The 14,821-nt window shown below is 35.5% G+C and overlaps 1 protein-coding gene across 5 annotated transcripts in view; it reads left to right on the top strand.

Moving 5' to 3' along the window:
* Positions 1–14,821, top strand: part of THSD7A (thrombospondin type 1 domain containing 7A) — a 664,277-nt gene that overhangs the window by 449,169 nt on the left and 200,287 nt on the right. For 4 of the 5 annotated variants that reach the window (XM_045052422.1, XM_045052423.1, XM_019825530.3 and 1 more), the window contains one exon: positions 1,127–1,195. The exons of the other annotated variant lie outside the window; for it this stretch is intronic. In XM_045052422.1, coding sequence (XP_044908357.1) covers positions 1,127–1,195 — 69 coding nt within the window. The remainder of the gene's footprint in view (positions 1–1,126; positions 1,196–14,821) is intronic. 5 annotated transcript variants of the gene reach the window in all.

Here is a 14,821-nt window from a genome sequence, read left to right as displayed (position 1 = left end):
CACACACCAGGCTATAAAAAATTCTCCTCCCTTCAGCTAATATATTTAATTTCCAGAAAATCAAAATGTATCTTATTAAAGTACACACAAAGTATAATGTATTCTATTTGCAACTTCGCACCCTATTTGTGCCCATTGAATTATACCATCGGAATATTTATGAAGTTGCTGATAGTACCTATAGATAATTGGGAACATATATCTACTTGGTATTGGAGACCATCCATATCTTATTCATGTATTGCCACAGGCCATAGGTAACCCTCCCAATCTTGACAACATTTGTCCTACAGTATTTCAGGTGAGCAAAATTTCCACTTCTTTAGAAGAAAGGTTTGACAAGTTTTCTACTGAGAAGAGTTAGTAGTAAAACCCTGGGCAGGTTCTGTTCAGCTGGCTGATCGGACTTCCGCCAGGCTGTGAACAGTGTCCAGCTTGTGCTGGCATGAAACTGACCCTTATGAGAATATGACAGGAAGAGGCTTTGCCCATGGGGAGGTCAGCAGTAGCTAGAAAACTGATGAAAATGTTGCTTATCATTGGATACATAAACATGAATTGATTTTTTAAAGAGCTCAAAGTGAAATGAGAGTAGATTTTAACTCTATAATTCAAGACATTCTTTTAATACAGATTGAACATGTTTTTAAATGAAGGAACCCGAGAGTATTGGTTCTAAAGCACCATGAAGCTGTCATGATATATATTATAGGAAACGTTAGAACATTATTTTGTAGAAAATAGATTAAAAAGTCCATAATGAACTCTGGATAAGGTGTGTGGGCTTGGAGGCTATTAAGAAAAACAGCATGGATAATGAGCCTGTATGATGACATATAATAAGATAAACCAGCAGAAAGTTCGGATGATCGATGGAAAGATGGATGGCAGGAAGGTGGTTGAACTGTGAATGGGTAGACAGAAAGATGAAGAAGGAGTTCATAATTTCCCATGTTCTGCAAAGAAATAAGGAGAATAAAATAGTCACCATCTCTAAATGGAATGCACACTATTTATAATTGTAGTTGTTTATCCACAGTTTCCACAAAGTAGCCCACTTGGGTCAAAGCTGATTTGAAAAAAAGAGAAATACAATGCTTATGGTGCCATTTCCCTGTTATTTCAGAAAGTAAATATCAGAGTACGTCGAAGTCTAGTGCTGCACCTTTCCTATCCATCACTTTTGAAATAACAGGTAGGTGAGAACATTTTACATGCCATTTTGATCAGAAATATGTATCAGACGTTCTCTGTACATTTCCTTATATAATCCTTAAATGATCTAGGAAACACAGTGGTTTACTTTTGCTTTCTCTGTATCTAGAAATGTGTCCAGGCGGACCCCTCAGATAGAAGTGCTTTCATGTTTCTTGACTTTCTATAACATCTTTGTGTAGATGTTAAAATTATAGAAGAACATAAAAAGATGTTAAAATTTACCAACTTTAAATGGTCACTAGGATACCATAATTATATACACAGATATATAAAATTTGGTTATGAATGCTTCTGTTGAGATAAATTGACAGTATGAGCACTTTTCAAAATTTATCCTATTTCTAAGCACACCACTTTGAGCTCTACTAATCTTTTAAAAAAATTTTAATGTTTATTTATTTTTGAGAGAGAAAGAAGGGTGGGTAGGGGCAGAGAGAGGCAGGGGCAGAGGTTACAAAGCTGGCTCTGTGCTGACAACATAAAGCCTGATGCAGGGGTCAAACCCACAAACCGTGAGGTGATGACCTGAGCTGAAGTCCAACGCTTAACTGACTGAGCCACCCAGGTGCTCCTCTCCTAACCTCAATAAGGTAAATGAAACAGGAACAAAATAACACCATGACTCCCTTTTGAAGACAGCCTTCACAGTTGCAGGGGGATGTAAAAAGCACTGTGGTATAATTATAGAATAATTAAAACATAGGAAATCCTTGAAAAAAGTCAGATATTTCTTGGAAATTACTTCTAGGATATTTTGTGGGAGAGAAGGGCTGTTAAACCTATGAAATTTGTGATGAGTAGATTACAAAATAGAAGTGAGATGCCAAGAGATGTCAGCCACTGGAATAGAAGCTAATAAAAACTTACATGCTGGGAACTAGATTAAGTTGGTCAATGGTCTACCCCCAAGGTAATTTAGAATTTTTAGTAGAGGAAGAGCTTACTAATGAGATAGCAGGAAGTATCCAAACAAAAACATATATATATATATATATATATATATATATATATATATATATATATATATATATATACATATATACACACATACACATATATATATATTTATACACATATATATATACACACACATATATATATACACACGCATATATATACACACACACACACACACATATTTGTATACACACACACATATATACATATATATACACATATATGTAACAGATTGTAAGCCATGTAAACATGAAAACAGGGCTTATAATGCCTTTAACTTAGTTGTTATTTAATAAACATTTGTTGTTTGATATGTTTATTCTCCCCTTTGTGAATGGCTCTTACAATTTGTCAGAAAATTATTTCTTGAACATTTCAAAAATACTTTTAAAAACTCTTGATTTTAGCAAGGGGCTCTATTCATAGACACCCTTCATCCCTGAATAAATAATTATTCATGCCTCTGACTTTGAATAGAGGAAACATGATCTAGTTGTTAGATCAAATGAAAAGAGTCAAAATTCTGGCACTGTGCTTCTTTGTGGGCACTCATTCAAGAGCACATGTTTTATATGTCTTATTCGCTTTTCTAGTTACATACAAAGCTTTACAAACTCTCAATTTCATCTTAAGGCAACTTTCAAAAGAACCCTATGCAAATAACCAGGAAGCCTCATTTCTCTTCTGCTTGGCCTTATACCCTTATGTATATTATTTAGTTTTATTTGCCTAAAAATACCTATTATAGAAGATTAGAAAAGCTGAAAATCATCCCTTACAAAACACCTAGACAGGCAGGGTACGATATTGCTTTAAATGCTTTTAAGAGCAGAACTGAGGTCTTAATTAACTAAATGATTTTTCAAAACGAACCAGGAAGACTGAACTGATGCTCTCCGTGTTGCCTTGGGTGGTAATTGTACCTGCAGGAGGAGGGTTACACACTGTGGGAATCGAGAAGGAGTGAAGTCTGTAATGGGTATGACATAAAACTTTTAGCCAGAGAAAGAGAGTGAAAATGGAAATACTGCTTTACTTTTTCAACCTCAAAGAGTGATAGTGGCAACGAATGAGTGAACTCAACTTACCTAGAGAGGGAGAGGACAAGGAAGCAGGTCAGCCTCAGCCTTAGTTTGAAGTTAGGGCAAGAACAAACCTTTCCTATGAACTCCACGTAAGGGTCTGTACTCATATTAATTAATTAAGTTTCAAATTTATGGAACTCCCATGAATCCAAAGACCACCAAACTGAGAAACTAATATAAGAAATAGCATCAGGCAGGGGTGCCTGGGTAGCTCAGTGGTCAAGAGTCCGACTTCAGCTCAGGTCATGATCTCACTGATCATGGGTCTAAGCCCCGCGTCAGGCTCTGTGCTTATAGCTTGGAGCCTGGAGCCTTCTTCAGATTCTGTGTCTCCCTCTCTCTCTGCCCCTCCCCCCACTCATTCTCTCTCTCTCTCTCTCTCTCTCTCTCTCTCTCTCTCTCTCTCTCTCTCTCTCAAAAATAAATATACACTAAAAAAAAGAAAGAAAGAAATAGCATGACAAATGGTACTACTGAGTTGCCTAACATAAGCAAAAGCAAAATCTTTGAAGGAATGAATACCTTAACCTAAGTCACAGAGTTTCCCCAGATAAAATGTGCCATTCAAAGCTGCAAACTACACAAAGAAAAAATAATCCATTTTAAACAGGATTTAAAATACCTAACAAACATTAAGATTAGATTCACAACGTTGGAAATAATGGAGATAGCAGATAGACACTATAAAAGATATATGCTAGAACTTACTAAAGATGTAAAGGGAAAATTAAAACACTAAATATAATGAATCACACCCAAAAAAAGACCAGATGTTTTTTTAAAAGAACAAAAAAGAAATTCTAGAATTTAAAAGTGCTTTTACTGGGAATAAATAGGTAGATTAGACAGATTGAGCTAAACAGTTATTAATAAACTCAAGACAAATGTAAGGAAGTTAGTCAAAAAGGAACACTGAAAATAGAAATTAAGACTAAAAGTGAGCTAAGTCATGCAGAATTAAACAAGAAGGTTCATAATGAAAAAATTAATAGAAGACATGAGAGAATTTTCTAGATTTGTTGAAAGACAAAATGTACAGAATGAATAGAGACAGTTTTCAAACAGGATAGTGATACACTTAAATATAGTGAGATTTCAGTTCATCAACTATAAGGTAGTTCTGTAAGGACAAAGTAAAAGGAATAAAGAAAAGGACAAAAATTAACTAAAAAGGAATTAATATATCAACAGTGAAATTCTCAACAGCTGAAAAAATGGCAAAATAACAAAAATGATATTTTAAAAGTACTGAGAGGGAAATAAATGTCAATTTAGAATCATTTATCCTACCATTAAAAACTACCTACCATCAAAAACTGTGGGCAAAATTAAGACAGAAGTGAAAAAGTTGACCTCTGTGAAACCGTCACTGAAAAAGTTCCTAAGTGATAATGTTTAAGATGAAGGAAATTGAAATCAGCAAGAGAAGAAGTCAAGACGTGCAAAGAATTTGGTAAACATCTGGGTAACTTAAGTATAGATACGATGAAGCAATATTATACATGACTAAAACACTATATTCTTAATGAGCAACAGTTGTATATGACAGGAGGAAATGATAAGGAGTATATTGTTTGGGAAAGGGGACAGATTTGATCACCCTTATATATTAAGTCATTATGCATGTTAAAAATGTAAGAATAATTATCAAAATAAACTATAATTATTAATACTATATTTGTATAATCATATAAGATGTATTTTTTCCAATCCAACAGGAAATAAAAGGTACTAAATAAAAATCAATTCAACACAACTGCTAAATAAGATAAAACTCATTTGCTTCCTAGAGATCTAATTAATACCAGATAAAGAATATACAAATATAACTTCTATATGTCAGAGTCAAAAGCTTTTACAGGAAATTATTTTGTTTTAATTATTGCTGTTTCTTTGAGAGCATTGATCAGTATTATGAGTGTTTATAGTTCTCAAACTAAGAGTATAGATTAATCAGTCCACACATTCACCATTTCTGGCAAATATGTAAACACACAAATGACACATGATGTATTTCTCAGGCGGTAATGCCTTCTGTATCTATAAAGTGCAGCTGAAATTTTTATTTTATCAAGGAAATAACATGAGATTTACTTAAATTATATATGTTTGCGGTGTCAAAACTATTCAGAAGATTGGTTTAATCCATTAAATGGCATTTGATGGGAAATTTTCTTGGATAATTAAAAAATGTCCAGAACTTTCTCTAGTATTTTTAGAGTGAAGAATAATCTCCAGTAACATAAAACTCCATAAAAATTACATTGCTAAAGTGGTATTGTTCAATGAAGTATGAATGTGATTGCAAACTTTTAAAATTGAAGGAGAGAAACATTGAAAATTCATGAGTACCTATATGTCAAACCTATCTCCCTTTTTGTCATTCGTTTCTCCCAGTTTGTAATGGGAAAGATGAATGACATGGGCATTATTACCTAGGCAAAGGTAATAATGACAAGGGAATTATTACCTAGAGAAGATAAAATGTATTATTACCTATCTTGGTGTCTTGAACAGAGTCATAGATGGTATGGTGATAAAATATGTGAGTAATATTAAGCTAACAAGGATAAAACATTGGAAAATAAATTTTGACACAAAAAGATGTTAATAGACTAGAAACACTGGAATTTCTATAAGAGTGTGAAGTCTAATGGAATACTTACACATACCAAAACTTAAGTCCCAAATGCTCAGTCTAAAAGAAAACAATAGTCATAATGATGAGATGATGACAGTGACGATATTGATTGAATTTATTAAGACACTGTTAATTATGTGGTTCCTGCAATGATTAAGTGCTTAGTGTGGGGAACAAACAGTTGGAATCAGTGACTTAATGTTAAACTCATCCTGTGTCTGTTCTCCCAAATGTTACTCTTCTGAACATCAATCACAGTCTGATTGATGAAGTGCTACAAATTTGGATATCTTATTTGATATTCCTTCATTCACTCCATAAATACTTATTGAACAATTATTAAATTGCATCACTGAAGATAGACGTTGAAGATAGAATGTTTTAAAACAAAAGTGGGGGGCGCCTGGGTGGCGCAGTCGGTTAAGCGTCCGACTTCAGCCAGGTCACTATCTCGCGGTCCGTGAGTTCGAGCCCCGCATCAGGCTCTGGGCTGATGGCTCAGAGCCTGGAGCCTGTTTCCGATTCTGTGTCTCCCTCTCTCTCTGCCCCTCCCCCATTCATGCTCTGTCTCTCTCTGTCCCAAAAATAAATAAACGTTGAAAAAAAAATTAAAAAAAAAAAAAACAAAAGTGGACTTGATGCCTGTCCTCAGGGAGCTTATAGCTTGATAGTAAGTAGCCTTGTCACTATAGTTTTGTTTACTGGATTTTCAGAACTGATGCTTCGTAAGGCTAACATGGAGAAACTTCTACAAATATACCAGTTTGAGACTACAATTAAGCTCTGAAACTACATTACAACCGTGGTCCATCCTTAATAAAGAACCTTTACCCTTATTCCTTGGGTGAATTATTTTTCCAAGACATATATATCCTCAGAATACAGTTTAAGTATCACCTGGATGTTTTAAGAAAATGCATATTATCACCTGGATATTATCCCCTGAGATAGTGATTCTGTAAGTCTGGAATGAGTTTAGAAATCTCCCTCTATTTTATAAGCACCATTATGATTATAATCAGGAGTTTATTTTACTATAAAGCCGATGAGAGCCCTTTTAAAAGGCTTTCTAAAGCTATATAAGAGGCTAGGATAGGGTCAGGAAAGCTCCTGGTTTTCTAAGCCCCAAAGTTTATGTAATTTAAGGGTCGCTTATTATTTTTTAAAAAAAATGCAAAATTCTAAATACAAAATCACTAAGATCTCTGCCAAGGCCCCAGAAAGGGACTGTGCATGAGAAGGACCTGAACCTGAAGCTTTAAGACTTCTCATTAAATCTGTCTCAAATTCTAGCATAAGTTTTTGACCTCTAGTGGAGCCAAAGAGAATCAGTACTTTAAGATGAGACACAGAAACAAAGGCATATATGTCTAGAAAACGGGTTTTCCACATTTCTGAGGTCAGACTGGCAAGGAAAGAGTGGGAAAAGTCACTATGCCCTCAGAAGTGAAGTAGAACTTTTAGTTCTAATACTGGTCTTATTTTCACTCATCAAGCCCTAGCTTGGGGTTCCCAAGCTACAGATCTTTAGAAAACCACTATACCTTGCCAGCAGTTAAGCTAGGAAATTGGAGAGGAAGAGCATCTAAGATACTGTTTTATCTTCATCCCTATAACCCCCAGATGGAATGAAACCATAGCTATTAGTAAAGGTCCTTCCGTTAATGAAAGAAAGATGGTGGATAAAATGTCACATAACCTGATAGTGTCAAGTGACTGTAGTACATGTGCTTTTTGTAACCCTTAAGCACTTACTTCCCTGAGAGTCTGTTGTAGATGAATGATAGCACCAGAAGGAATTTTGAAACAAGCACTCAGGGATGCGCACTGGTGAATGAATAGCATGTTTTCCAAGGCACACTCCTGCTCTCTAAGAATGTAAAAGAAATGGTTTGTGGCTGGCTATTGCCTGCCTTGCTGATGATTGCTCAGTAGGGAGTAGCTACTCTCACCAATGTTAACAGAGGAGTACAAACTACATTGTGGAACTCATTAATATTTATTCCTTCTAAAAGCAATGGGCAATAAAAAGGGAAATAAACCAGGGAGAATAGCAGTGGGAAAAGGAAGCCATGACAACAGATTCATCTTGGAAAGGTTTCACCGTTTATTGCACACAAAAATCCACTCGAAATACAGGATCCATATTGTTATATTATTAACCTGGAATCCACTAAAAAGGCCTCTTATTGGGTCCAGAAATCTGTGAAAAAAAATTGTATATTGAGCACAATTCAAGAACTCAAAGTAGCCATCCATATTCTTACATGCATTTGATTTACTTTACAGTTTCACATTTTTGCTATTGATCAAACAAAGCTACATGTTCTAAGTATCAGTCTGTGCAGTATCTGCTTATACACAAGGACTTTCTCAAGGCCAGGGTTTTCCTGTCTGTTGCAGCAGAGACCAGTTGGCATTGTTGCTCCTTGTTTCTTGGTGCTCCTCTATTTTCTCCATTAAAATCCCTTCAGCCATTGTCCCCAAACTCTCCAAATATCTCCTCCTATTTCAGATCATCTTTTTCACACTGTAAGACCTCAGTGATTTTTCTCCACCCAAAGCCTATAGCCTTCTTGTTCTGTATTTATAATTTACCACTTGATTACATATAACTCTATTATTTTACAATCACTTCATGAATATGCCAACTTCCCGAGATTTTAAGCTTCTGAGGAGGGTGTAGTGTTTTTCCCCTCCTAAATTTTAGTATTAAATAAATAATTCTACCAGAGGTCTGGATACATTGGCTGATTGTGTCATTTAGAAATATTTTTAAGAAGGGGAAAACCCTCAGAGGATGTTTACTTCCTGGACATCTAATTCATAGAGTTTCATTTCAGATTCATCTCTATGTCTCACCAACTTCATTCTGTTCCTCCTTTGTTTTCCTTTCCTCTGCAAGGCCTAAGGAGAATATATGTAAAACACATCCTAGCATGAGACTTTGCCAAAATGAATATTAATAGCTTTTGTTTATGTGTTTACTTTCCTGGTTCAATTGAGGAAAAGGGAGGAATTTTTAAAATAGTTTTACTCTGAACCTTTTACATGTAGTAAAAGCCCAATTGGATACTTGCCTTGCTAGTTGAGAAATGTAGCACAGGATGTGTAATTCGTGCATTCTCTTTATAATACATCCCAAGATCCTGTGGTACTTACATTATAGATGAAATTGCTCCTTTCTTGGAAAGAGAGGGCTTTATTTGCACTAATCCAAACTAAAAAGAAATATAACAAATTTTATTTCTGGAGTTATGAGAGCCGGAATAATTACAGCTGCTCTTGATTTGTGACACTGAATCCTGGAGAAATTTAAACAGTACTCTACTGCTCCAGGATTCTGGAGGAAATGCTTACAAGAACCCAGGAATTTTTTGGTTGCTCTAAAAAGAACACTTTCACCATTGCTCACCCCGAGTATGCCACACTGGTCCAATGGCCCCAAATGTTACCCAGGATTCCAAGGCATCTAAAACCACATTTGATTAGGCAGAATGATGCCCTGGAGAACTTAACTCTTCCCTTCCAAATAATATTAATGATGAGATGGAGAAAAAAAGAATTTTTTTTAGAAAAGCCATAGTTTCACATGTTCTCAGGTAGGTCTGGTTAAAAAGGCTTGGATCAATTAAGTTCTTTCTTCATAAGGAATTTCTAAAAGTACTTTGAAAATAAAATCATGTTTTTCTCTAAGAAAGCTGTTGACCCATTTCTGTCTTCCAAATATCCATAGCACAGGAGTAAGAAAAGAAACTAACATGTTGTGATAGATAATGTCTTCCCATTAATATATGACTAATTGGATAATTGGAGATTAATTTTCTTAGGCATACTGAGATAGTAAGTGACAGAGGATGAACTCAAAGCCAATGTTTTGTTTTGTTTTGTTTTGTTTTTACTCCAGAGTCTAAACTCTATCTAGTAATACTCCCCTGCCCTGTGAATTTGCTTCAGAGTAAATGACTGGGTATAGTCACTGTCTACAACTTTACCAAAATCACAGAAGTAAGTGCATTGTATTATCCGATGATTTCTCTTTCATAAAAATAAAATAAATAAAAATGCCATAGACATCCGCCTCTAATAACAGAAAACTGAAAGGAAAACTAAGCATAGTTTAAGCCCTTTTGAGGATTCAACTCAAGAAGTTTATTCTTGAGATTGTTCTGTAAGGTCAGTGGGATTCTTGTCAATGGTTATTTGAACCAGTATTATATTGAATCATACGAAATTGCTGTCTTTGTAGGTCAAGATCCGTAGACTAGTGACAATTTCATATGGTCCAACAGAATAGGTACCTTTACTGTTTTGTGTCCAGTCACCTGGTATGATCTATTCTTCATCCCAGACTTTCTCCACTGTCAGAAGCAAGCCTGCAGCTCCTGGCTATGAATTATAGTCAATATTTTCACATGAACAATATGCATTTGTGCTGTGTGTGGTATGCTTTAGAGAGGTAATGATTGTCTTCTATAAAAATATGTAGATTTCCCCATAGTAGATATTCTTTATGGGAAAATAACTCATATTGATGGCTTGGGAGTGACTTGAATTCATCAAGTAGCTTTTATTTTGTGCACATTTAGAAAAGAAATCTCCTGCATTCAATATGTGGTTTTTAATACTTACCTATGCCCCACGTTGTTTTATCTAAGTACGTACAATAAAAGGAGATAAAGTGACTTTACGGGATAAATGGATAAGTAATGTGGGGCAAAAGAATAATGCTAGTAGAAAGAGAATATCAAGCCAATCATGAATATAATAAAGATAATGTACAAAATACATGCCATAAGATGCAGTGATTCTCTTAATGTAGGACCACACGTTTTGGCTCTAAGCTCGTAAGAGTCCATGCAAAGAGCAATGCTACATTAATTCTGAGCTTCTCAGTGTCCATTAGACAATAGAAAGCATTTGTAAAGGAAAAACTCAACAATCTCTGGTTTTAGAGTCAGAAAGAAAATTCACCAGTAGACCTTCATAAAGAGGACATTGTAACTGTATTAAATTATACCCTCATTAACATTTTTATAATAAATACCACAATGAATTTTATATGGAAGCTTTTTCTTAAAGCAGTTTTCCTCAACGTAGGCCATTAACTTAAGTATGAGAGTGTAACTCGGGAAAGGCAAATCAGTGGGGGTTGATGTGATATGGTACAGATTTATAGGTCTCTGCTATATATAAGTGAGATAACCCAGGGATAGAGTTGAGAATATCTAAATGAATGGATATACAGCTTTTTCCTCAGGCAACCATCTTCAGAGCTGTGATAGATATTGAGAGGCAGAGTTCCCTTATATCCCCTGACACAAGGATCTGGAGTTCTGATATTCTAGTTTCTATTTAGGTGCAGTTAAATGCAGGGACACATTTTCCAGCCATCATCTAGGTAAGGATAGGATTAGCATCCTTAAAAGAAAATCGAAAGGCTTGACAAGGGCATAAACTTGAATAAAATATTATACCACTTCGAACAGAGAGATTAGTCAACGCTTAACTAGATGCAGGGCAAAGAAAAACTTTAGGCACAGATAAAGGAAAATCAAAGGTCATAAATCTTTTCCCTAGTATGTAAGCCATAGTAAAAATCTGAAACACATGCCAGGTTGTCGACCTTCAACAGTAATGCCATCTCTTGGCAGACACTCTTTACCTTTCCAGTATCTTCTTCAAGATAAAATGACTCCCAAAAATAAAATTAAATGAATTAGATGAGTTCACCTGAAGTAATAACAATAATGTCATATGAGAATTTATATGAGACATTGTTCTGTTTTACACTTATTTGCTTATTAGACCCTCACTGCAAGTACTATATTTATATAATGTTGAGGAACAGAGAAGTTAAATGATTTTACCAAGGCTTTTGGCTGGTAAATATGATAACCACGATTGTGAATCAAAATGTCTGGCTTCTGAACTTGTGACCTTAACCATTGTGCCATTGAGTTAGGTTTGTTAATTATAAGCTAGTTTAATGTTGGGCACAAAGTTACCTCCTCTCTAAACGATACTGGTTTTAGAATGTATGCCTTCTTTTAAATACCAGTTAGTTCTCAGAGCCAGTGATCTATTAAGGTTATTCCTATTTAATGATAATAAAGCTATACATGTATGAAAATGCACATGTTTCTATTTTGTATGGCAGGAAATCATTCATTTATTAAAACAGTATTTACTGAGAGTCTTCTATATGTAGACACTGTTTAAATGCTAAAAATAGAGAAATGAATTGCACAAAGAAGATTCTTTCTGTCGCAGAGGTCACATTTTCTGGAAAGAGACTATAAGCAAGAAATAAATAAGAAATTATCAGATAGCAATAAGTGCTGTTCAGAGTATTAAAATAGGATGATGTGAGAAACAATGACTGAGGAGTGATATTTAGATCACCAAGGTATTATTTACCTTCCCAAATTTATATATCTAGCCCAAAATTCTCCTCTGAGGAATAAACTCATATACTGATCTTTCTATTTGACATCTTGAATCATAACAGTCAGGCATGCTTGTCTCCCCTGCACACACTCTTAGAAATGGAAAAATAAATAAAAGTTTCAAAACAATGTCAAAGTGCATATATCTGAATAGTTCAAGCTGCATGATCTGTTGAATACATGTGTTAATATAAATCCCTTAAAACTACTTACGGGAAAAATATCACTCACAGAATGGATAACATACAACAAGTGTTCACTGAATAAATGAATAAATAGACTTAGTAATGACCCTCAAGAGTTGATACATGTGATTACCAACTAGTGTTACTCTAGCAAAACTCCTTCTTCTAATAGTCGGAGAGATGAAATTTCTAAGACACGTGTATTTAGAAATATATTACATCTCCCAGTAAGTAAATACTTTAAATCTTCAGAAAAGCAAACATATTGTTAGGCCTCTGCTTGCAGCCATAGTCCAGTAACTGAAACTCTCTCAATAAGAATAACTGTCAAATTGGGCAAAATATACAAAGCAACTGTTTTTAGACATGAACCAGCAAGCAGCAGTAGACTGTGATCACAGTTGTGAGGTCATCAGTCATCTCTGTCTTCTACTGGAGTGTCTTTCCTGACACAGAGTAGGAAAAGTGAAAGCAAGCGTGGTGTCAAGTCTTGCTGAACCGGAGTCCAGCATCTGAGTTCTGCTCCAGCGACTGGAAATTTCAGGGTAAGGTAGATAGAAGAGTGTTCTGTGCTGGGGGGTGGAGTCTGGGAGTCTGTGTGGGGAACGTATCATAGGTCCTTGGTCCAGGGCTGGGCTGCTCATGTGCCAGATTGGACTCTGTGAAGTCTGGCTGAGGACGTGTGCTGCGAGGCTGGGGGCTGAAAGGTGATGACATAGGTAGTGCTGTGCTGGGAGATCTCAGAGTTCCAGCTCCATGAGGATGAAGAATATGCCTAAGTACCTCAGGCCCTGAAAGACCATGGCTTAGGAGTAAGAATCATGCTGTTACAGCCAAGTTCCAATCTGAACCAAACAAGCTTGAATCCAAATGAAGCCAAACTTGAGAGGGTCAAGAGGATTTTCTAGCAATTTAACTGTTTGAAAGAACAAAATTTATAAATGAAGATGTAAAAGTTACAGATTTAAGAAGCTCAGCACACCCCAAGCAGGATAAATACAAAGACAACAACAAGAAAAATACATTACGCTAAAATTGTTATCAACTAAAGATAGAGTTTTTTTAAGTCAGCAAAAGGAAAAAACACATGATATGTACATGGGAATAAAGATAACAAGCGAGGGTTGCAATCTTATTGGAGATAATGATTAGACCCTAAAACAATAAAAGAGTGTCTTCACTGGAAAAAAATTGTCAGTTTTGTATAGCTGGTGAAAATATTCTTCAACACTAGGCGTGAAAAACTGAAATCTTCAGAAAAATAAAAGCTGAAAGAATTTATTACCCAGCATTTTAGAGTATAGATTGTGAAGATAGAATGCCTGAGCCATGTGATATTGAACAGGTTGTCTCACCTCTCTGTGAACCTGTTTCTCTGTAAACTGGATATAATAAGATTTGTCAAAATTTTAAATGAAAAAAATCCATGTACTGCACTTAGAATTGTGCCAGGCATATACTAAGGTCTCAACGAATATGATCTATAAAATAAGGCCTATCATTTAGAATAAATTTTCCTTCAACAAGAACTGTGTAATTAAACAATAGTTCTGGAGGGGAAAAACATTCCCACAATTATAGTTTAGACGTTGAGAACTGAGTAAGTGCCTTCAGTTGAAAGTAGATCTCTCTTGCATGTGTTTCAGATTTTTGCTATGGCTTACAAACTAGGGAATAGATTTATGACTTTTGATTTTCCTTTATCTGTGCCTAAACTTTTTCTTTGCCTGCACCTAGTTAAGTGCCAATTCATGTCTCTGTTTGAAGGGGTATAATGTTTTATTCAAGTTTATGTCCTTATCAAGCCTTTTGATTTTGTTTTAAGAATGCTCCAGAGTAACATCCTTCATAATAACATCCCCGTTTCCATTTGGGTGATAAATTAAGGATCTGTGGAGCCTCCACCATTTCCTCAGTTCCAAAGAGCTTTAGCCACTAGAACCAAACCCATGGCCTTGAGGAGAGACCAGCTTCTTCCTTTCTTATATTTGTGACTTTTCAGATGTATTATGTACCAGCTGATCTCATACCAGTCTTCACAAATTAATGTGGCCTCCTAACTGGAATGCAGCTGAGCCCATAAGAAAATTCTTCTCTGACCAGAGACTGGAGCTGAGAAAAGCTGCAGCCAAGAGGGTCCTTTGATGAATCCATCAAGAACAGAGACAGAAATTATCTTGACATGAGAACACAAGGACCAAGCTAAATACACGTGAGACCAGATACCTAGTTTTGGATTTGGTCCCAAATATCGTCTCCAAAGTTCTTTTGAGATTGTATGTCACC

This window comes from Felis catus, chromosome A2 (genome assembly GCF_018350175.1).
Source record: "Felis catus isolate Fca126 chromosome A2, F.catus_Fca126_mat1.0, whole genome shotgun sequence".
NCBI classification, from domain to species: domain Eukaryota; kingdom Metazoa; phylum Chordata; class Mammalia; order Carnivora; family Felidae; genus Felis; species Felis catus.
The sequence above is the reverse complement of the archived record's forward strand: the minus strand, read 5'-3'. Positions and strand labels throughout refer to the sequence as shown.